Source organism: Sturnira hondurensis, unplaced genomic scaffold, assembly GCF_014824575.4.
Source record: "Sturnira hondurensis isolate 20B ecotype Veracruz unplaced genomic scaffold, ASM1482457v3 Scaffold0007222, whole genome shotgun sequence".
NCBI classification, from domain to species: Eukaryota; Metazoa; Chordata; class Mammalia; order Chiroptera; family Phyllostomidae; genus Sturnira; species Sturnira hondurensis.
Window position 1 is genome coordinate 2577999 of NW_028079853.1, and position 25361 is coordinate 2603359.

A 25361-nucleotide genomic window follows, 5' to 3' on the forward strand; every position below is an offset into this window, starting at 1 on the left:
ATATATTTATTATTATTATTCAATTCTGGATATTGATATAGCAATTCTAGATACTGATTACTGTTTCCCATACCCCTCTCTGGTTTTGTCATTTGCTTATTTACTTGTTTAATAATTTGACTTGACTATTTTAGTGAGGGTGTTATTTCCCTTACATTGTGAAGACTTAGAAGACCTTCTCAGAGGGTAAAGCTTCAGTGTAAATATAGTCACTCTGGGATGACAATGGTTGTAACAGAGTTCTCTTTGTTTCTTTCTCTGATCACTCTGTTGTCTGACTCTGATGATATTGATGTGAATCCAGCCATTAGGTACCATAATCACAGCCAGGTGATTGCTCTATTGTTTTTGACAGTTCCCTGGGATGTGTATTACTTAACATTCTAATCCAATTAAATTTAGAGCCTGTCTCTGAGGTTTGCTCAAATCCCAAAAGGAGTCTTAGCTGTGTCTTGGTTCCCTCTAGTGAACCAGCTCACCTGTGGTCTCCTGGTTGCTTTTAATTAAGAGAAGCTATCAGTCTCATTTGATTTCTACCAATATTTCATTGGTTTGGAGGCTATCCTTAGGCCTGAACTTCCCCAAAGTGGTTTTTTTTTTTTTAAAGATTTTATTTACTTGTCTTTTAGAGAGGAAGGGAAGGAGAGAAGGAGAGAAATATCAATGTATGGTTGCCTCTCGTGAGTCCCCTGCTGGGAACTGGCCTGCAACCCAGGCATGTGGCCTGACTGGGTATCGAACCGAGATTGTGTGGTTCGCAGGCCCACGCTCAACCCACTGAGCTACACCAGCCAGGCCCTCCCCAAAGTGTTTTTTAAATAAAGCTAATTCCTTTGAGGGAGAGATTCAGAGTTTGTTGTTCTTATAGATGGCCTCTTTCCTCTGGGCAAAACCGCTGATCCACTAGCCTAGCAGGGGTGGAAACCTCCGGTCTCAGCTGGACTTTTCTGGCATGAAACCTCTGCCCTCTGAGCAAGCAAGGGTGGGAGCGATCAGGCTACCTATTTTTAGTTTGCTATGCCAGGAGTAGACTTTCTGCCCTATGAGTAGGGGATTGGCAGGAGAAGGGAGCCTCTAACCTCTTGGCCACACTCTCCAGGAATTTGGCGTTTTCTACTTACTTGAATGGAATGAGAAATACTGGCAAGCTGAAGGTAGGAGAAGTAAAGAGCAAATTGTGGCTTTAGTGCCATAGACTCTCACTTTTTACCAAGTTTCTGTGAATTTAAAAAAATAAATGTTTCTTCATTTTCTTTACCCTCTTAGGAATACTTTTCAGAGAATATAAGTGATCATTTAAAAACAAAAACCTGAAACTCATAGACACAGACAACAGTATGGTACTTACCAGAAGAAGGGTGTAAGAGCTAGTAGAGAGTAAAGGGGCCCAAATAAATGGTAATGAAAGATGATTTGATTTTGGGTGGTGGGCACACAATGCAATATACATGATACAGACTATGTATTATAGAAATGTATACTTGAAACATATATAATCTTACTAACTAAACTTCCCTCAATAATTTCTTTATTGTTTATAGACTCTCAGAAGTTACACATTGCATGAACAGTCTCCCTTTATAACCGACTTTATTTTAAAGTTTTTTGGTTGTTCAAATAGTTGTCTTCATTTTTCCCTATTACTCTCCTCTGCCCTACCCACCCCCATCTCCCACATTCAATAAATTTAATTGAAAAAAGTAGCTTTCACCTGTTATGCTTTTTCTCTGGTGAATGTTTCCATGGTGCTGTCAGTACCATCTGGAAGTCTATCTTGGTTATAGTTCTTAACTGTTTTGTTGCTACTATATAAAAATATGATTGATTTTTAACACTAATAAGTATTCTTCAATGTTGCTAAGTTCACATATTGTTTTTGTATTTTTTTGTAGATTCCTTTGAATTTCCTACATATACCATAATGTCATTGGCAAATAAAAGGAACTTTAATATTGTCTATCTAACCTTTAGGCACATTGCATTTAATTTTGCTTTTCACCCTTACTAGTTTGTTAAGTACAGTACCAAAGTTGATGAGGCTGGCTATCATTTTCTTGTTATCAATTTTAGTAGAGAAACAGTCAGAATTTCACAAGCAAGTATGATGTTATTTGTAGGTTTTTCATTGATGGACTTTATTCAGTTGAAGAAATATTATTCTATTCCTGGTTTTCTCAGGAGTTTTAAAATCATAAATACATGTCAAATTATGATAATTTTTTGCATGTAGTCATATGTCACTCAACTACAAGGATATGTTCTGAGAAGTGTATCATTAGGTGCTTTTGTTATGTGAACATAATACAGTGCACTTATACAAACCTAGATAGGATAGACTAGTACATACCTAAGATACATGGTATATCACTGTTGAAAATGTGGTCATTGACCGAAATGTGGTTAGGCAGTGCATAACTGTATTGAGATGATCATATTATTCTCTCCTTTATTATAGACATTTTTACTGATTGATATTCAAATATTAAATTCATATTCTTGGAATAAATCCACCTTGGTTATAATTGGTTATCATTCTTATATATATCTGTCTTCCATTTGCTAATATTCTATTTATGAATTTTGCATCTATGTTCATGATTGAGACAGGCCTGTACTTTTATATTAAAATCTTCAACAAGTTTTGGTTTTCAACATTGTGCTGGCCTCAGATAACCAGTTAGGAAGAATTCCCTATTGTTTCTATTTCATAGAAATTGTTTGTATAGGATTAGTGTTATTTATTTTTTTAAATTTATTGTTGTTCAGTTACAGCTATCCCACCTTTTTCCCCCATTGCTCATTCTTACCTCATCCTACCCACTCCCCTAGTCAATCCCCCTGACATTGTCCATGACCATGAGTCTTCTATTTGTGTTCCTTTGCTTGGCCCTTCCTCTACTTTCCCCTGTTTATTTCTTCCTTAAATGTGTGATAGAAGTAATCAATAAAGACATTTGAGTCCTGCAATTTTCTTTTCTCTGGGTATTTAATTTTAAATTGGAAAAAAATTAAAAGATAGAAGGCTATTTATATTTTCCTATGTGCTTAAAGTCAGTTTTTGTAATTTTTTCTTTTAAGAAATCTTGATTTCATCTATATTGTCAATTTATAAGCATATAGTTGTTCATAAACTTACTTTATTTTTTTAATGTCCGTAGAATCCGTAGCTCCCTTTTTATTTCTGATATTATTTATGTTTTTTTCTTATTTCTTGACCAGTCTTGCTAGATAGGATAGACTAGTACATACCTAGGATATATGGTATACCTTTGTAAACTTTTGGAAAAATATTTTATCGTTTTGTTGCTCTACTCTAATGTTTGCCTTCTATTTCACTGATTTTTTATTTGTATTTCCTTTTTGCTGTTTACTTTAGTTATATTCTTCTTTTAGTGTCTTAACAAAGAAGTTTAGATGTATTACTTTGAGATCTATTTTTGTAACATAAGCATGTGATATTCTAAATTTTCCTTTAAGCACTACTTTAGCAACATCTCATAAATTTTGATGTTTATTATTTGTACTTTCACTCAATTAAAAATATTTTAGAATTTTCCTTATGATTTATTTTTTAAGTATGAGCTATTCTTAACTGCCAAATATGTTTGTGAATACTAAGACACAGTTAATTCTGTTATTGGTTTTTTATTTATTTTGTGATCAGAGAACATATTCTGCTTGAAACCAGTTCTTTATAATTCATTATAGAATATTATGACTCAGTGTTTGTAAATATCCCATGTCTATTCTATCAGTTACTGAAGAAAAACGATGATTCCCTACCTAAGATTGTAGATTGGTTGATTTCCTTTTAGTTTTGACAATTTTTGTTTTATATATTTTTGACATTTCTTAGTTGGTTTACACAGTACAGAATTTTTGTACCTTCCAGATAAACCTATATTTCTATAACTTTATACAGCTTCTCTGCCCCCTTGTCTTGAAGTCAATTTCATCTCATAATACAGCTACATCAGCTTTCTTGGGATTAGTGTTTTAATATAATTCTTTTTCACTTTTTTATTGTCAATTTATTTTTGTGTTTTTATAAAGTGCACCTCTTATAAATACCACATAGTTACTTTTACTTGTTTTGTTTTCATTCTCTCACAATCTCTGCCATTTTTTGTTTGTTCCATTTGCATTTAATATAATCATTAATGGAGTTAGGTTTATGTCTATTGTCTTCCTATTTGTTTTCAGTTTGTTTCTTCTGTTCTTTTTTCACTGTTCCTCTTTTCTTTTAAGAAAATTCTATTCTTTTCTAGTATTCTTTGGCAACTTAACTACATCTCTTTCTTTTTTATGTAATTGTTCTAGGGATTATAATATGTAATTATAATTCATCACAATCTACCTTTAATTATTATTGTATCATTTCTCTTATGATGAAAGAAATTTACACCAGTATAATCCTGTTTACCTCCCTCCCATCCTTTGTTATTCTTGTCATATATTTTTCTTCTTTATAGACCCCAAATACATTAATTTTTTAAAAATTGTTTTTCAAGTACAGTTGTCTCCATTTTCACCCCAACACGGCCCCCTACCCCATCTATTCCCACCTTCCACCCTCAACCTTACCCCCTTTGGCTTTGTCCATGGGTCCTTTATACATGTTCCTTGATGGACCTTCCTCTATTTTCCCCTATTATCCCTCATCCCCCGCCCCTCTGGTTACTGTCAGTTTGCTCTTTATTTCAATGTCTCTGATTATATTGTTAGTTTTTAATTTAAAGAGTAAATTAACTCTTTTTCATTGCTGTTCAAGTACAGTTGTCTCCATTTCCCCCTCACCAGTCTCCCCCACCTACCCACCCCGACCTCCCACCCTCAATCCTATCCATGGTGGATAGGATTTGTCCATGGGTCCTTTACACATGGTCCTTGACTACCCTTCCTCTTCTTTCCCCTATTAACCCCCACTTGCCTCCCCTCTGGTTACTGTCAGTTTGTTCTTTATTTCAACATCTCTGGTTATATTTTGTTTGCTTGTTTTGTTGAAATTAACTTTTAAAGATTTTAAGAAAAAATAATCTTTTATATTTATTCACATCTTCATTATTTTTAGTTCTCTTCACTCTTAGTGTGTATATATATATGTATATATATATGTATATGTATACACACATACACACACGCATATGTATGTAGTGTTATTTCATTTCAGCCTTAAAAACCTCCTCTGCCATTTTTTGTCATGTAGGTCTACTGACAATAAGTTTATTTACCTTTGTTTTGAAATATTTTTGCTATATATAAAATACTGAATTTGGTTATCTTTTTCTAGTACTTAAAAGATGTGATTCTGTTGTTTTCTGTCTTCAATTATTTCTGATAAGAAATCATTCATTATTCATATCACTGTTACTGTGTGTTATGTGTGTGTGTATTTACTACTTTAAAGATTTTCTCTTTCATGTTAATTTTAGTGTTACCATGAAGTCGTATGATTCCTTTGTATTTTTCTAGTTTAGTGTTTTCTGAACTGCTTGGATCTTAGAGTTTAGATTTTTTGCCACATTCGGAAAAAAATTCAGCCACAAGTTACTGACACTCATTTAGCTTTTAACTTGTGGGTTGTTTTCCTTTTTACCTCTCTCCTTTTGTTTAGATCATTTTTCTTGACCTGTAATCAAGTTTGGAATTACTGTGAAAGCTGGACTGAAGACATGAAGACCAAAGAAATAGAAAACAGTTGAATAGTTTAATCCATTACTGACACTAATAGGTATCCATTAAAATGCTCAGAGTACAAGCTAAATAATTGTGATTTTCCTAATAAATGATGAAATTTCCCCAAGATTATGTGGAAAAAGTTATAATATATAAATAAAGTAAATAAAGTAAAGCAAGTTGACTATTAAACTTGGAAGATTTATACAGTGATTCATTTGAAAATATATAATAAATTCTGGTTCAGAACAGATACAGAAATTTTATGGTAAATAATTAAATGTCAGAAGACAAAATCTTCTTGGGTACAGTGAATTATACCAACTTTAAAAAATCTAAGATTATATATCTATAATTTATCTTATTGGTGAATGTTAAAACATCAATTTGGAGAATAACACCTAGTAAGTATAAAAATGTCTCCATGCATATAAAGTCTATAAGGCATATTTCTTACCAAATTACCATTTACCTTATAAAATGTTCTGATCTCAATGTTTTCCAATTTGATTGACACTTTGGCCTGATCATTTTTTGTTATATGTGGTATAATGTAGGCTGTGTAGCAGCCTCTGTGGTTTCTACACATTAGATGCCAATAGAGCTCCCCTCCACCCAACTATGACAACAAACAATGTCCTGACATTGCCAAATGTCCCCTAGGAAAAAAATCATCCCAGGTTGAGACCCACTCAGTTAAATAAGTCTGTTGCATTTGTTGGACTTACTAATCAAACTCTAGAAAACTCAGACATATTGCTAAGTACTATCTCCCCTATTTTTTAAGTTCATTTATTATTATGTTTTTTATTTATGTTTGAATATGGTTGTCTCCATTTTCCCACCACCCTTTAATTCAAAGAAGGAACCTTATATTTTACCTACTAATTACACTTGGATGTAGTTGCTTTTCAACACAAAGTTTTATAATAAAAAAATTTACATTGTAAAATTAATTGAAAAACCCCATTGAAATATAAAGCTGAAAATCAGTGATATAAAAATCACTTGTTTTATTATGAAACCAAATCATGCATTTTCAATTTATCCTTGTCATTCTTTAGCTTTCTCATTTTATTCTATGTACCTGTCTATTACAATAGAGAAAACCTCCTATTAAATATCAATCTTTTATTTTAAGTAGTCAGGGATCAGTTACTTTATTCTTTTTTAGATTTTTATTTATTTATCTTTAGAGGGGAAGGGAAGGAGAGAAGGAGAGAAATATCAATGTATGGTTGCCTGTCGTGAGTTCCCTGCTGGGAACTGGCCTGCAACCCAGGCATGTGCCCTGACTGGGAATCGAACCTTGATCGTGTGGCTTGCAGGCCCGCACTCAACCCACTGAGCTACACCAGCCAGGGCTAAATATCAATCTTTGTATATGCTGATTACCATTCTCTCTCACCTTCCTAAGGCTTTTGCCCATTCAGTTATCCCCTCTGTCTCTTATCACCAATATCTCTTTTTCAACGAGTCATAAAGGAGCACATTAACTTTAAAATGTTGTCCTTATCTAAAATTTAAAAAATGCTCCTTCTAACAATTTATTCCAGTCCAGGTACTGACCTATTTTATGCATCCCTTTATAATCTAACATCTTGAAAGAGTTACAGTTTGTGTTCTTTCTTCAGTTACCACTAATCAGTATAATAAAAATTTGACTTCTAACCCAGTATTTTTCCGAAGGGTCACTAAATAACCTTCAAAGGGAAGACCCACTAGTCACTTCTCTGAGTTTAACTTATCCTATCTGTAGTATTTGATGTAGCTGACCACTCCCTGAAACAACTGTCTTTATTTTGGCTTTTCCTCATTTTTTCTTCTCTAGAATGGCAAGTCCTCTTTGCAAATCCTCTGTAATTTACATGTTGAAATTCCTAATATCTTTATCCATAATGTCCTTCTTACCCCATCTTTCTTCCCTTCCCTTTGTAATTTTATTTATTTCCATGCCAGTATATACTATCTATATCCAAAAGTGGAATGGCTGGGTCATATGATAGTTCTATTTTTAATTTTTAAGAAAACTACATATTATTTTTCATAGTATTAAGTTGTATGAGTTTTTAAATATATTTTAGATATTAGCCCTTTATTGGATATATCATTGGTGAACATCTTCTGTTATTCAGTAGGCTGTCTTTTTGTTTTGTTGATGGTTTCCTTCTCTGTGCAGAATGTTTTCAGACTGTAGTCCCAACTGTTTCTTTTATACTTTGTTTCCCTCACCTGAGGAGACATATCTGCCCACCACCCCTCCAAATATTACTGAGTGTGTCAAAGAGTTTACTGCCCATATTTTCTTCTAGGGGTATTATGGTTTCAGGTGTTACATAAGTTTTTCAATTATTTGCCCTAGTTTCGTAAAAATGCCAGTGGTATTTTGATAGAGATTGCATCAAATCTGTCGATTACCTCAGTAGTATGGAAATTTTAACTAAGTTAATCTTTCCTATACATGAGCCTGGTATAACCTTTTATTTATTTATTTGTATCTTCATTATTTCCTTTCTTCACTGTATTTAGTTTTCTAAATTTTTAATCTATTTTTAGTTTATTCTTGTATATGGTGTAAGAAAGTGATCCAGTTTCATTGTTTTGCATGTGTCTGTACAGATTTCCCAGCACCATTTATAGAAGAAACTTTCTTTACCCATTGTATATTCTTGCATTCTTTGTAGTAGATTAATTGATCATGTAGGCATAAGTTTATTTTGGGCTCTCTATTCTGTTCTACTGATCTATGAGTCAGTTTTTATGCCAGTACTGTGCTATTTTGATTACTATAGACTTTAATATAGTTTGATATCAGGTAGAGTGATACCTCCACTTTGTTTTTATTTCTTAAGATTGCTTTGGATATTTTGAGTCTTTTGTGGTTCTATATAAATTTTTGAGTTACTTATCCTAGTTTTTAAAAAAATGCCACTGTTTACTTATCAGGGCATGAGGAACTATAAATGCATATTTCTAAGTGAAAGAAGCTAATCTGAAATGGCTACATACTGTATGAACCCAACTAGATGACATTCTGCAAAAAGGAAACCTATGGAGACAGTTAAAATATCAGTGGTTTTTAGGGATTAAAGGGGAAGAGGGAATAAAAAGGTGGAAAACACAGGATGTTTATGGCACTGAAACTACACTGTATGATACTGTAATCACAGATACACATCATTATACATTTGTCCAAGCTTATAGAATGTGCAACACCAAGAGTGAACCCTAATGTAAACTACGGGCTTTGGTGATGATGAGGTGTCCTTGCAGGTTCATCAATTGTAACAAATATATCACTCTGATGGGAGATGATGACAATGGGGGAAGCTTTGTATGTGTGAGGGCATGGGCTATATGGGAAATCTCAGTATACTTTCCTCAGTTTTGCTGTGGACCTGAAACCAGTCCACCAAATAAAGTGTATTTAAAAAAACAAAAAAAAATGCCACTGGCATTTTAATAGAGATTGCAGTGAATCTGGAGATTACTTGGGTCGTGTGAGAATTTTATCCAAGTCAATCCTTCCTATACATGAGCTTTATATAAATTTTTATTTCTTTGTATCTTCATCATTTCCTTTCATCAATTTATATAGTTTAATCAAATTTTTATCTTGGTTAAATTTATTTCTTGGTATTTTATTCTTTTGATGAAGATTGTTTTCATAATTTCTTATTCTGTTCATTATTGATGTATGAAAATGCAGTCATTTTCTGAATATTAATTTTGTATCCTGCTACTTTACTATATCAGTTATTCTAATAGTTTTTGGTGAAAATTAGGGTTCTCTTTACATACATTATCATGTCATTTGCCAAAATAAAAGACAGTTTTACTTCTCTCTTTACAATTTGGATGACTTTTCCTGTCTGATTGCTGTGGCTAGGATTTCCAATATTATGTTAAATAAAAGTTGCAAAAGTGGACATCTTGTCTTGTTCATGTTCTCAAAGAAAAAGCCTTCTGCTTTTCACCATTTTGTATGAGGTTGTCATACAGCCTTTATAATGGTATGTTCCCTCTGTCCTCATCTTGCTGAGAATTTCTATCATAAATAGATGATGTAATTTGGCAAATGCTTTTTCTGTATCTATTGATATGGTCATGTGAGTTTTATCCTTCATTTTCTTTGTGTGGTTTATCAGATTAATTAATTTATGAATATTCAACCAGCCTTGAATCCTGGGAATAAATTCCACTTGATCATGGTTGATAATCCTTTTAATGTATTGTTGAGTTCTGTTTACTAATACTTTGGTGAGGATTTTTGCACCTGTGTTCATCAAGGATATTGGCCTATAATTTGTTTTTAGTATGTTTGGTTTTGGTATCATTGTAATACTGGCTTCATAAAAAATTCTCTTCAATTTTTGGAATAGTTTCAGAAGGAGAGGTAGTAATTGTTTGAATATTTTGTAAAATTCAACCGTGAAGCCATATTTTCCAGGGTTTTTGTTGTTGTTGATGGTAGGGGTTTTTTTTTTGTTTTATTTTGTTTTTTAACACCCCCACCCCTGATGGTAGGTTTTTGATTACTCATTATATTTTGTTAGTACATTAGGTCTATTCAGATTTTCTATTTCTTCCTGATTCAGCCTTGGGACATTTTATGTTCCTAGGAATGTATCTATTTCTTCCAGGTCATCCAATTTGGGGGTATGTAGTTGTTTATAGTATTTTCTTATAATGCTTTGTATTTCTGTGGTGTTCTTGGTCACTTCTCTTTATTTTTACTTTTTTGAAATTTTAGCCCTCTACCATTTCTTCTTGATGAGTCTCTATAAAGTTTTATCAATTTTGCTTACTTTTTCAAAGAACCAGTTCTTGGTTTCACTTATCTATTCTTTTTTATTGCATTTTGTCTACTTTTGCTCTGATCTTTATTATTTCCTTCCTTCTGCCCACTTTGTGCTTTGTCTGTTCTTCTTCTTCAAGTTCCCATAGGTATAAGGCTAGATTGATTATTTAAGATTCTTCTAGTTTCTTGAGGTAGGTCTATATTGCTACAAATTTCTCTCTTAGAATTGCTTTGTCTGTGTCCCATAGTTCTGGGGTCATTGTGTGTACATTTTCATTTGTCTCAAAGTATCTTTTTCTTTTTCTTGATCTTGTTTTGGGGCCTAAAATGCTGTTTTCTGAAAAATATTCCATGAACACTTGAAATAGTGTATATTGTGCTGCTGTGGGATGAAGTGTCCTAAAAATATCAATTAAGTTCATCTGGTTTAATGTGTCATTTAGGGTTATTGTTTCTCTGTTGATTTCTGTCTGATCTATGGATGTCAATGGGGTGTTAAGGTACCCATTATTGTATTACTATTAATCTCTCCCTTTATTTCCATCAATATTTGCCTTATATATTTAGGCAATCCTATTTTGGATATTAAAATTTATCTTTAGAGGGGAAGGGAAGGAGAGAGGGAGAGAAATATCAATGTATGGTTGCCTTTCATGTGTCCCCTGCTGGGAACTGGCCTGCAACCCAGGCATGTGACCTGACTGGGAATTGAACCACGATTCTTTGGTTTGCAGGCCCGTGCTCAGTCTACTGAGCTACACCAGCCAGGGCTGGATGTGCATGTTTATGAGAGTTATATCCTCTTGTTGTATTATTATGGACATTATGAAATGCCCTTCTTTGTCTCTTGTTATAACAATAGTTTTAAAATCTATTTTCTCTGACATAAGTTTTGCAAACCCAGCCTTTTCCCCAATTTTCACTGGGCATGAAATATCTTTTTACATCCTTTTACTCATCTCTGTGTGTCTTTGAATAGGAATTAGGTCTCTTGTAGGCAGTATATGTGCGAGTCCTGGCTTCTTACCCATTCAGCCATCCTATGTCCTATGGTGGGAGCATTTGGTCCATTTACATTTAAAGTAATTATTGACAGTTGCATATGTATTAGAATATAATTGACTGCTCATTGTTTTGAAATTATTCTGTTTCTTTCTTATTATCTTGCTCTCTTCTATTTTATGTTGATGACTTTCTATTCTGTCATGTTTGGATTCCTTTCTCTTTATTTCTTTAACATATCATGGATTTTTCAGTTTGTGGATACTGTGTGCTTTATATGTACCAAGATACATTAATAAGTCTATTTTAAGTCAATGGTCAGTTAAGTTCTGAAGCATTCTAAAATCACTACAACTTTTAGTTACTCCTCCACCTTATGTTTTTGTTATTTTTCTGCATTTGTGTATATCCCTTAACTTGTTGTTGTTATTATACATAATCTTCCTACTTTTGCTTTTAACATTTTTATTAGAGCTTTATAGTTGGTTAATACACTGCTTTAACTAAGTGTTTGCCTTTGTCCAATTTTCTTACTCATATTTTTAATGTTTTTTCTTCTTAAAAATTAACATTTCTTGTAAAACTGCTTTAGAGGTGATAAACACTTTCAGGTTTTTCTTGTCTGGGGAAATCTTTACTTGTCTTTCAATTCTAAAATATAGCCTTGCTGGATAGAGTAGTCTTGGTTATAGGTGTTTGCTTTTCACCATTTTGAGTATTTCTTGTCACTCTTTTCTGGCCTGCAAAGTTTCTTTTGAAAAATCATCTGACAATCTAATGGGAAAGCCCTGTATGTAACTCACTGCTTTTAAAAACTACTTTAAAAAATTTCTCTTTGTCTTTAACTCTTGGCATTTAAAAATCAATTAATTAATCTATCTATCTATTAATCTATCTATCTGAGAGAGTGGAAGGGAGGGAGAAAGAGAGGGAGAAAAACATCAATTGGTTGTTTCCCAACTGGGGACATAGACCACACCCCAGGCGTGTGCCCTTAGCAGGAATTGAGCCAGCAATCATTTGGTTTGCAGGATAATGCTCAACCACCGGAGCCATCCAGTCAGGGCCAACATTTGGTATTTTATTTCTAATGTGTCTTGGTATCGGCCTGTATGGGTTCATGTTGTTTGGTACTCTCTTCACTTCCTGGACTTGTCTTTATTTCTCTTGCCACCTTAGGAAAGTTCTTACCCATATTTCTTCTAATAAATGAATGTTCCTTCTCTTTTTTTAATTGTTGTTCAAGTACAGTTGTGTCCATTTTTACCCCACCATGGCCCCTGACCCACCCATCCCCACCTCCCATCCTCAAATCTACACCCTTTGGCTTTGTCAATGTGTCCTTTATACATGTTCCTTGATGAACCTTCCCCCATTGCCCCCCATTATCCCTCTCCCCACTCCCCTCTGGTTACTGTCAGTTTGTTCTTCATTTCAGTGCTTCTGGTTATATTTTGCTTGCTTATTTTGTTTCTAATGGATTTTCAATCCCTTGCTGTGTCTTCTGGTATCACTGTGATGGGAAAGTTGGTATGCTTGACATTGTCCCAGAGGTCCCTTAAACCAACCTCACTTTTTTTAATTCCTCTGCTTTTTTGCATTCTGATTGGGTGTTCTCTACATCTTGTCTTCCAGATTGCTTATTTGATCCTCTTTTTCATTTAATTAGATATTATTTCCCTCTAATGTATTCTTCATTTCTGATTGATTCTTTTTTTATAGTTTCTAACTCTCTGAGGAGGTTCTCAGAGAGTTCATCTATTCTTCTCTTAAGTTCTCTAAGAGTACTTATACCCATTTTTTTCTTTTAACTTTACATCTGGTAGATTGTTTGTTTCTATTTCATTTAGTCCTTTTTCTGGAGTTTTCTCCTGTTCTTTCATTTTGGACATATTTCTTTGTCTCCTCATTTTGGTTGACTCCCTGTGTTCATTTCTATGTAGTATAAAAATATGCTAAGTCTCCCAGTCTTGGCAGAGTGCACTTATGTAAAAGTACTGTGAGGCTTAGTGGTGCAGTCTGTCTGTTTACCTGAGCCAGGTGCTCCAGGAATGTCATTTGTTTGTATTGTATATGTCTTCCTCTTATAATTGAATTTTGATTGCTGTTGGCATAGTAATAGCTGGAATTGGCCCTCAAACTAACTCTCTGTAAGATTTGGCCAAGGCTACAGCAGATAAGCCACAATGCAGTGACTGACCCCGACAAAGCAAAGCAGGAGTCACTTTACTGGGGCTCTTGTAACAGTAAAGTCCACTTTTCAGGTGTGATATTTGTGTAGGTAGTTGTATGAGGCTCCTATGTGTTCTGAATCTGGCCCCCAGCTGTGTTGATTCTGGAGCTTTTGGGGAGTGGCTATACTGTAGATCAAGGTCATATGCCATTTGTGCCCAGCTTGGGGTTGCCAGGTGGGTGCTACAAAGTGATCTGCAGTTGGCTGTTGCTAGTGCTTGACTTGGGAGTGCTTGGCAAAGCTTATGCCGTAAACTGAGTCCGGCTGTCACTAGTGCTGAGTTTGAGACCCTTTGATTGTTAGTTACCACAATGTACTGAGCTTAGCTACTACTTCTGCTGGGGTTGTGACCTTTAACAGTTGAAGTTCCATTCCAAGCCAACACTGACTGCAACTTATGCCAAGCTTGGGGCCCCCTGATGGGAGTTACAATGCAAGGTGAGACTGGTCACTGTTTGTATCAGGCTTGGGATTATTTATCAATAGGTGCAGGTCATGCCATGGACAGATGTTGCCTTTTGGGATTTTGTGGACCTTTGATAGATTTTTAGAAAGTCCACCAAGTGACCCAAGGCAGGCCTCTTGTATAGAAAAGCCACTGGAAGCAGTAAGGGCAGGCACACAAATCTGGTAGGGCAGTGTCTCAGGGCATTGCCAGGATGAGGTGAACAGTATTAGCAATGTTAATTGAGAGCTCAGATTTGGCACCTACTTGAGTCTACTAGCTGCATATGGGAGGACTCAGTGAAGGAGCAATTGCACCTGCTAGTGCTTCTGTTTCTGGAGAGAGCTGTCCTGACCCTTGGCCCTCAGCCCTCACCCTGAAGCAAGTAAATTCAGTTCTTTCCCATTTAACCCTGGCTCTTGTCAAGCTCATGCTCCTGCACTGTAGTCCAGAGTGAGTGATTTTCTGAGACAGATATCTAAGGGCCATGTGCAGGCCCTTAAAGAGGAACAACTTTCTCTCTAGAATCAAGAGGATTCTGACAGCCTTCCTTCTCACCCAGATGAAATCCACACTAGTTTTCACAGCCAGATGTTATGGGGACTCCTCTTCTTAGCATTGGTGTCCCAGGGTGGGGATCCAGGGGTGGGGCAAGATCCCTCACTCCTCACAGGAAACCTCCACAGCTGAAATATTACTTCTGATTTTTAATCACCTCACTGTGAGTGTGAGACCTGCCAGTTTTTCATAAACATCCCCTCCTATCAGTCTCATTTTAACTTCTTCTTTATACCCTTAGTTACAGGACTCTGTTCAGATACTCTTCAAGTGGTTCTCAATGGTGCTTGTTTTATAAGTTAGTTGTGATTTTAATGACATCATAAGAGGAGGCAGGCACAGCATTTACATAATCCACCATTTTGACCAAATATGTTCATCTTTTTTCTTTTGGTCTGCTTGTTTTCTTTAGTGCTTTGTTTGGATTCTTTTCTCTTTATTATTTGTTTATTATGGTAGGTTCATCTTGTTTGGAACTCTGTCCTTCATGGGCCTGGGTGTCTGTTTCTTTCCCCAGATTAGAAAAGTTTCATCCATTGTATCTTCAAATATACTCCCCTTACCCTTTTTTCACTCTTATTCTGAAATTTCTATTATACACATGTTACAGTCCTTGATACCTCTCCAAAACTGATGACTATACTGCTTTTAAAATTATATTTTCATTTTGATATTCTGGCTAGGTGATTTCCACTATTCTCTTCTAGGTTGCTAATTCATTCTTTTGTATTAACTAATGTGTGTTGATTCCTTCTAATGTTTTTTTTTTTCATTTCAGATATTGTATTATTCCTTTCTAATTGGTTAATCTAATTAGATTTTCTAACTACCTTGTAAAGTTCTGAGTCCCTCTATTCTATTCTGTACTTGGTTGAGCATTCTTATGACCATTTCTTTGAATTCTTTATCAGGAAAATTAGTTATCTCTGTTTCATTAAGGTTTTTTTCCAGACTTTTTTCTCATTCCTTCATTTGGGTCATATTATTCTTTCTTCTCATTTTGTTTGGCTTTGTTTATTCCTTTGAGTTAGATGAAATGGCTGTCTCTACCAATCTTGAAAAAGTAGTTTCTGCATAGACCGTGCGCCAGATGATGTAAGTAGTCAGGGAGGGTGTGTACAGTGACTGGTGTGCCATCTGGACAGAAAGCGTAGCTTCCTGATGGAGGAGTCTGGTGTACACAGGTGTGCAGTAACTACCTGTTGTTTTGGCTGCCTATGGCCAGAAAGGAGTCTGAGAAGGGCAGCCTAATGTGTGCATGTTCTCTTGCACTTCTGATTTGGGGTGTGCTGTCTAGTGTGTGTGCAGCATGCTCTATTGCTTTAAATACTTGTTATGCAAGCTCGGTCTAAGTAACATGTATCACAACACTTTGCAAGTTCTGCACTTTCTCCAGGCATGACAGTCCTGTGTGCTCATTCAATAGTGTCCCATCAATGTTCTGTACCCGATCCAAGTGGGGTAGCCTTGCATTCACTCATAGAAGCACCTCTCTAGTCTTTGATGAGATCCCATTTGTTTATTCTTCCCTTTATGTCCCTTGCTCTAGGGGACATGTCAGTAAAAATGTTGCTGCGTGAAATATCTGAGATTCTCCTGCCTATGTTCTCCTCTAGGACTTTAATGGTGTCATAGCTTACATTTAAGTCTTTTATCTACCTTGAATTTATTTTGGTGTATGGTGTAAGTTGGTGGTCGAGTTCCATTTTTTTGCATGTAGCTGTCCAGTTCTCCCAACACCATTTGTTGAAGAGGCTATTTTTACTCCATCTTATGTTGCTTCCCCCTTTGTCAAATATTAATTGACCATAGAGACTTGGGTTTATTCCTGGGCTTTCTGTTCTATTCCATAGAATCACCCCTCTAGTCTTATATTTTCTCTTGTTTGGGCAGCCCTGTCTGCATGCACCATAGCACAGAATATAAAAGTTTTAGATATGTTCTTCAGGTTCTTGTCATGCATTTGCAAAGGTAGAGTCTCTGCATACAAGCGAGTAAACATACAAAAGAATGTAGGCTAACTACCAAGTGAATGGTTCAGGTACTACTGTGTACAAGCCTGTATGTACACTGGAGGCACCTAAATAAAGAAAGTGGCATAACAGAAAGCAGCAGAAGCCAACAGAGAAATCAGTGTTCTAGTCACAAGACACCAGGGGCAGAGGCAGTGAGAAGAACTTCAAAAGGGGGTGCTCTGCTAGAATAGACAACTAGAGAATACTTTTGAACAAAAAATAAGTTATCCTTTGGGTACTCCCAGAAGAAAGTTAGGGATTTCACAGAGGTAGACTTTCTTTAGGCAGAGAAACAAAGTTTTAGGTTTTTATAAGTGATGTGTTTCCATTAGTATCTACAAGCTGGTGAGGTGAAGTCTGAAGAAATTTTAGGTAATGCACAAACAAAATACATGTGTATGTGTATTTTATGCAAATATGAACACTCTTGTATATGTTCTTAAGACACATGCTTTTAAATATAACATTAATTTATTTATTATAAACATCTTCTAACATCAATAAATATTCACCCAAAACATCACTAGTGTCATCTGTACTTCTAATCATACCCTCATTCCCCACTCTTTCTGTATCAATTTTTAGAATTGCTTACTCCATCATCTTTAGATTTGCATTTGCTAGCATGGTGAATAATGATAGTACTGACTCTTTTATTTGTGACCTTAATTCCCCAGCTGAGTGTTTTATTAAAAAAAACACATTAGAAATTAGGAATATATAGTTATCACTAAGAAACCCCATTACTTAGTAAAAGGAAATATTGTGGTTATGGTTAGAACAATTTTATAAAATGGCCAAAGGCACAAGATTTCCAAAATAAGAAATTATTCAATTATTGTTAATTCTGGTATATCAAGATTTTATTTATAAGGATACCATGGCTCTCCCTCCTTAAAACTAGAGACAGCAACTTTGGAGCAATAGGACATGGTCTGCATGGTTTAAAATAAACACTGAAACAATGGATATGAGAAAATGGGTCTATGACAATAACTTTAAAATATTTTTAGAATTTTAATTAAAATTATCAAGCTGCACTTCAATAATAAAACAAAAATTTGCATGCATGCTGAATGTGTTTTAAAAACACATTACTGAGCCCAGATGTATGGATTTAACTCAAGCATTATGACTTAAAAATGCTATTTGCCTAACCTTAGTAGAACTTACTCTGATAGGAGGTACGGATCCGTTTCGTTAAATCAGGATAAAAGTTAGACAGGCCACGCATGCAAAAGTTGTCTTTGGAACATGCCAGAACACCAGCATCAGCAGCAGGCAGGGGAAAAAGAGAGAAAGAGTCTAAAGTGAAAGGAAGTGATATCATACCAGAATCTAGAACAGCCAAGATGAAGAAACTGCAGCAAGTTTAGGTAATCAAATTAGAAAGAAGATACTAAAAAAAAATTAATTAGAAAGTAAAACGTGGTAGATGAATGATGAGAATGCTGTAGTAATTTTATTTAATCAAATATCTTGTAAAAATGGATGGCATATTTATTGTGCTTTTTCATGTACTAAGCTTATTTGTCTTGCAAATAACATGTATGTTACCTCATAAATATCAAAATGGTTGTCTTTAATTTGCAGTATTAAAAAGAAAGCTTAGGAAGTTTAGTCCGTAATATTTTATTTTTATAACAAAGTGAGTACTCATTTTTACACTAAATGCAAAATTTATGACTTCATTACAGTTTTTCCTAATTTACAAATCACCAAAACTCTAAGCTCTAATCATAAATGTTAAGGCTCAACAAGATTAAGTAACAGTTGTATTACCTGTCACCCTGCTGTGTATATGCAGCAGTAACTTAGATACTGTCAGAGAATACAAAGGTGTTCTGATTGAATTGGTGCTTTCAGTATGCAAACAGTGCCTGCTATCTCCTAGCATCTTCACACTCTAGAGTCCATGAATTTTCAAAAGTCAACCTTCTTTTTCCAAGTCACGAGGGAAACTTATGATACACTCATGCACAATTTCTCTTATTTTTGTCTTCCTTTCAAAAACCAGTAGTGGTTGAAGCAGAATGTATAAAATTTGAAATTTCTAGTGCTCTAAAAATATTGCTAAAAGTTGAAATTGCTAACAAATACAAACCCCCAAAATCTAGGTTTTGAAACAGAACTTCTGTGTTCCTGAAAAGGTTCAAAACCAGCATTTTGAAAAGGGCTGAAGTTTCCAAATGAAAAATAAACAAAAAGATTTCAGTATATTGAGTACTTTTTTCATTAGAAAAGTGAAACTTTAGTATCACATCCGAATGTTAAATTTGGCATACCTGCTATTTAGAACATAACACCTACCATCATCCACTGTTTTTTTAAAAAAATTATTTAATTATTTTTTCAAGTACAGTATTCTGTCTATTACTCCCATCCCACCCCACCCCCCGTACTCCCCCCTCCCTCCCATTTCCACCCTTCTCAGTTGTTGTCCATGTATCCTTTATATATATTCCTCTAAATCCCTCCCCTATTTCCCCTGAAATTCCCTCCCCTCTTCCCTCCACTGTTTTTATTTAAAAATATTCTTACATGAGTATATTTAGTAAAGTCTTCAGTATTCAATTGATTAAAAAATTTTTTAAAAGAACTATCTTCTTAACCACTGTCACTCCAATAAATTCAATTTAAAAATGGTCTAAAAACTTTTAGAAACTGTATTTTATGTCCACTGACATACTACTTTAAATATATTTCCATCTATGAAGCTTTCAACATAATTTTTCACCTAACTTTTTTTAATCGAATGATGTCAGTGTACTGAAAATACACAGAAGTTTGACAATGTGTAGAAAGTCAACTATATAGATATATATTGAAATTTTAGTAAAGATTTGGATGATTTGGCATATCTAACTTTGACACTATGTAGGAAGTATTTCTGTTTAAATCCTAATTAATCATTTTTATTTTTATTTTATAGTTAAATAAATCAACTTATTGATACTGTCAAGAAAAATGTTATCTTTTGTAACACTTTAAATGTTAATTAATAATGCATTTGTTAAAATACTCCTAGAAAGTCATCACCCAACAAGGCAAGATGACAAGTAAAGTATGGAGCTATTTTAAAAAATTAAAAGAAATAATAACTATGTTTAACTTTTACCTAAACAAATGACTACTTTTAACTTAAACTTTTAACAATTATAGTTTTAAAGGGGCCAGTTATACTACAAGAAAATTATTCTCTTTAATACAACCATTGAAAGCGGCATTTTCAACTAGAGAGCCTGATTTTCATAACATTTTTATACTTAATAGCTTATTTTCTATTATTTTCTAAGACTTCAACCTAATAAACTTGATATGCTTCCTAATTTTAACATTGACTTGAAGTTTAAACACATTGTTTACTCTTTCTAAGATTCTTATGTTTCTGTCTGTTTTTACTTAGATGATATTGTAAATTATATTCACTTTATATTGCCATGCATTAGAATAGCATCACAGAAGAAAGCAGAAATCTAAAGGTAAGAAAGCAGACAAACTAATCAAGCTTATAATCATCTTGTTTTATCTCCTACCTGCAATGAACTGCTTGTTTTTTCGAGGAGACCGTGGTTGTCGTTGGTATAGGTCACTTGATCTATATAGGTCAATGGTCCCCATGCTTAACAGTACTGTCTTCTGTATAAAATCCACCACAGCCAACCCATTGCAGTTCCCAAATGCAACTCTGAGAGAGAAAGAAAAAAAAACGCAACTAGAATGTATCACACCAACCATTATTACTTTTGCCTTTGAATTAAAAATAAGATTATGGGAAAGTAATGCTATAGGGTTGGGGCTGTCAGGCAGTAACTGGAGCAAATCAAAGGATATTGTGCTTTTACATAGGATCGGCTGACCTTATATAAGAGCCATAGTATAATTTTTCACATAAAAATATAATTGATCTCAATACGATTATGAGCACTACAAAAGATGGGAATGACCTGTACATGCATTTTATCATGTAAATAGTGATCAGCCATTCTGCTCCTTAACTTTGTCTTATATTTTTGCAGAAGAATCATGTAGCACCTTTTTGCCATGCACTGGGAAACAGGTCAAGAAATGCCACACTTCTAAAAGCTATAGATGCTTAGATATGTAATTAGATGCCTTTCTGAAATAAAATTATAATTATTAGGCTCCAAATTAGTTATCTAAGGATAACTAAGGATATTTTAACAGAAAATATTGTATATAAAAATTCATATCTCTAAAAAGTTTTGACACTGTAATAGTTATAAACAGATATAACTTTCATTTACAAAAGATTAAAATTTTCCTACTTCTTTGCTCTTTATTTGGCCCACTTATGAAAAGACAGAGATCACTGACTAATTTTATAACTAAATATCCTGAGAAATTTAAACTGTTTTTGTATGCAGTCGTTGGGTCACTTCAACCATTAGGTATACAATAACTCAATTTTCTCTCAATTTACAGCATGACTTCCAGCTGAACAATTGTAAATCTGTATTTTTTGCTTCCTTAAATATACTTTAAATATACACTAGTTGTATCAATGCTGTTTTGCTTATTTTATGTAACTTCCACATTGCTTTATTTTTTAGATTAAATCTGGTTGGCAAATCATCTGCTTATTCTGAATCTAGTTCTTTCCATTCCTTACACTACCTTCCTTACAACAAATTAAAAGTTCTAGGATACTATTGAATAGATGATTTGCTATTTCACACAGAGCTTTATATCTTCCAGTAAGACAAATTTTGGAAACTGGAAAAAGTATTGTTATAAAAGATAAAAGACCCCATAGCAATTATTTCATAAGCTGTTAGACTTTGAGAAAAATTAATGAATCTTGCTAGGCCTGTTTAGTTTCTTTATAATGAGAATTATAATACTAGATTTATCTAGTTCATGGGACCTTTAGGAACATCAAATCAGCAATTTGTTACTTTGAAAATTTTTCACACAGAATTGATCTCAATTATAACTAAATGCAATGTTATATATATTACATATTACAGCAAGTCACTATGTTTATACTTTTATGTTAAAATATAGTTAATTACTTCTGCCTATAGGTATGATAGAGTTCCCAAATATAGTAACACTGACAGGAAAAAAAAGGCAATTAGAATGCATGATCCCAACCAAAATAATAATAATAATAATTTTTTAATCCTTATCCAAAGATATGTTTATTGATTTTAGAGAGACAGGAAGGGAGAGAGAGAGAAACATCAATTAGTTGCCTCCCATATGTTCTCTGACCAGGAATCAAACCCACTATCTTTTGGTGTATGAGACAGCACTCTGACCAACTGAGCCATCCAGTCAGAGCCAAAATAATTATTTTTATCTATGAATAAAAAAATACTGGAGTGATGTCAGCATTATGGCAGGGTGAGAAAACCTTTTGGTTTCTCCCTTTGAAGTTATAAGTTGGACAACTATAATTCAACAAATGATTCCATGCTCAACAATACATACATCTGAGAGATCTGCACATTGAGGCATCTAAAGGTAGGTGTGTTGAAGTAAGCAGGGAAAGGATGGAGGCAAAGGCCACAGACACAGTGCTAGATTCACTATGGCCCCACCTGATGCAGTAGCAGTGAAAGGTCAGGGTGAAACCCTTATCAGAAGCTCAGAGAGGATCAGAGACAGCATGTTGGCCTGAGGGGCTAACACATTGTGGCTAAGCTCACTGATAGGGGAGGATATATGGTTAAAAGGTCTGGCAGCCTCAGTCTGGCAGCTCCCATTACCAGAGAAAAAATGACACATATGCACAAATGCAGCCCCATTCTTGTCACCCACCCAACACCAGGTGATGCAATAGCAGTGGAGGTATTGAGTTGCAGCTCTCTCTCAACAGACTGGAAAGAGCTGGAGGGACAGAAACATCATTCCAGCTAGTTGCAGTGGAAGAAACTAAGCTGCATCATGTGAATCCACCCCTCCCTGCCCAACTCTTTCCTCATCCATCATGGCAGCTGAGACACCTCAGATAGTACAGGGTTGACTCCATTAGAAAGAGCAATATAAGAATAATGGATATTCCACAAGGAGAGGAAAACAGAGAGCCTATTCAAACAAATAATAGATGAGAACTTCCCAAACCACTGAAAAGAGTTGGAACTTTGAATGCAAGAAACTCATAGAACACCTAATTACCTGAACGCAAAGAGATCTTCTCTAAGATACATTATATAAAAACCTGTCAAAAATTAATGACAAAAAAATTCTCAAGGCATCCAGAAATAGGGGCCAGAGGAGACTGTAACCTATAAAGAAAAGCCCAGTGGATTATCACTGAATTTTTCAGCAGAAGCCTTACAAGCTAGAAAAACATGAAATCAAATATGTAAGCATTTAAAGAAAGAAATCAACATCCAAGAATAATATATCCAGCAAAGTTATCCTTTAGACATGAGAAATAAAGCTTTTTTTTCACACAAAAGCAGAGAGACTTTACCACCACAAGACCTTCACTACAAGAAGTGTTGAAAGAAGCTATTTTATCTGAAACAAAAAACAAAAAATAAAACTGAATATAATGGAAAAAGAATATAAAACTATATGACAACAAACAGAAGCAGGAAATTGCAACTCTATTTCAGAAGAGTATTAAACAGTTATAAAGATTACAGGGGAAAAAGCATTTTAAAAGTTAAAGGGGATAAAAGCATTTTTAAAAGATTATATCTTCTGCAATTTGAAAATGAATATATAGCATAAAAAGAGATAATTTTTAACAAAAACATAAAAAGGAGTAGAAGAAAAGCAATGAACTTATACAGGTGACTGGAGTTAAGGTGTGCTCAGATGAAGAGGGACTATTATATGTATAAAACTATCCATTAGGTAGACCTAATGGTAATTGCAAAACAAAAATCTAGAACAGAGACACATGTACATTAAAAAAACAGAGAACAAAAATCATAGACTACCACCAAACTAAAATAGCAGACAAAAACATACGGAAAAGGAAAACAATGGAGATACAGAGTAACCACACACACACACACACAAAAGATAAAACAGCTATATTAAGTCCTCATTTATCAAGTTACCATAAACATAAATGGACTGAACTCACTAATAAAAAGGCAGAGAGTAGTGGGGTGGATTAAGAGACAAAAACCATTTATACATTGCCTTTAAAACACCATTTCAGATAAGAGACAAACATAGATTCAAAGTGAAGGGGTAGAAAATGATACTAAAGAAATGGCATTTAGAAACATGGTCGCAAGATGTTGCAGAGTAGGAGGAACTTTCTCGCACCTGCTCCCAGAACCAAACAGGAAATAAAACTAAAGAGGGGGGACAGCCACCCAAAATAATTTTAAAAAAAGGCTACCTGAAAAACAGACTTCTATCAAAGAAAAGCCAGAAACCAACTAGAGACCAATAGGAAAAGCAGTACATGAGAGGGGATGAGCTTATGACACAGCTGTGGGAGCTTCCCCCTGAGAAGAGAGAAACCTGAACCTCACAGTAGGCTCCCAAGCATGCAGCAACAGTGCCCGGGCTCAGCTGCCCTTGTAGTATCCAGCCGTGAAAGGCCGAATGGGTTTGTTTCTGCTGGGGAGACCTCCTGCTGGAGACAGAGCCACTATATTTTTTTCTTAAAGGGACCTAGGCACAGGTTTTGAATGTGCAGCCACTCACTTTGGGCTCCAGCGAAGGGAGGGCAGTGTGGACATGAGCAACATGGGGAGAGTCTGTAGTGGGAGTCGTTGGTGAGAGACGTGAGGGAAAGGCTGTAGGGATTTCTGTGCCAGGATATACCTCAGTGTTGCAGCAGCCATCTTTCCTGAGAAGAGAAAGCTCCCCCACAGGAAAAAAACAATTACCCTACCCTGTGGGATACTGCTTGCCCCAGACGGCATCTCTTTCTCTTTGTTTGTTTTGTGTCATCTTGTTTTGTTTTGCTTTTTATCTTTTTTTTTTCTCCCGTACTGCATTTTACCTCTGCTGAGGAGAGAGCAACATATGCAGATGCATGGGTTGTCAGAGACTGGCTTTAGGGCCCAGACATGCAATACACTTTCCCAGGAACCAGACTGGTAGGTACCCCTCACAGTACAGACATAGAAACACCCTCTTGGTTTCCCGTTTCCTGCAGACCAAAACTCTGGGCTCTGGAGACCACACACACAAGCCTACTAGGGCTGACCGGCCAAGCTCAAGGCAGTAATCTGTGACAGACTCAAGACAAGTGGCTCAGGAATACACTCACCATCTTCACTAAAGTCTGAAACGCACCTCTTATGGGAGATCCACATGCCTCCCCTGATTCCACCAGAAGACCTCTCAGAAGGAACTAGTCTAAGTCAGCAACTAGTCTAAGACTAGGTCAGCAACTAGTCTAAAGCTTAGACTAGGTCAGCAACTAGTGTAAGACTCACAGCAGGCTGGCAGGCAGGGGTGGGGCATGTGGTGCCTTGGAACACTTATTGACCCACTCCTGGACCCACTGCTTATAAAAGCCAGCTCTGCAACACAGCATGGCCTAACCTGTGTGCAGCTGATCCCAGAGGAAACAGCTACAAATTGTGGGTTGCTTGTAGCTTCAAACAGGCTGCTGAGGGCTAGACATGGATAGCACCTGACACTGGCTTACACCAGCTTCCGACATCAGAGCTATATCCAAAG

At 35.2% G+C, this 25361-nt stretch overlaps 1 protein-coding gene across 1 annotated transcript in view; it reads right to left on the minus strand.

Annotated features, from left to right (window-relative positions):
* Positions 1 to 25361, minus strand: part of STXBP5L (syntaxin binding protein 5L) — a 340069-nt gene that overhangs the window by 86589 nt on the left and 228119 nt on the right. The window contains exons 19-20 of the mRNA XM_037051540.1: positions 20267 to 20418; positions 17904 to 17975 (exon numbers count right to left, since the gene is read on the minus strand). Coding sequence (XP_036907435.1) covers positions 17904 to 17975; positions 20267 to 20418 — 224 coding nt within the window. The remainder of the gene's footprint in view (positions 1 to 17903; positions 17976 to 20266; positions 20419 to 25361) is intronic.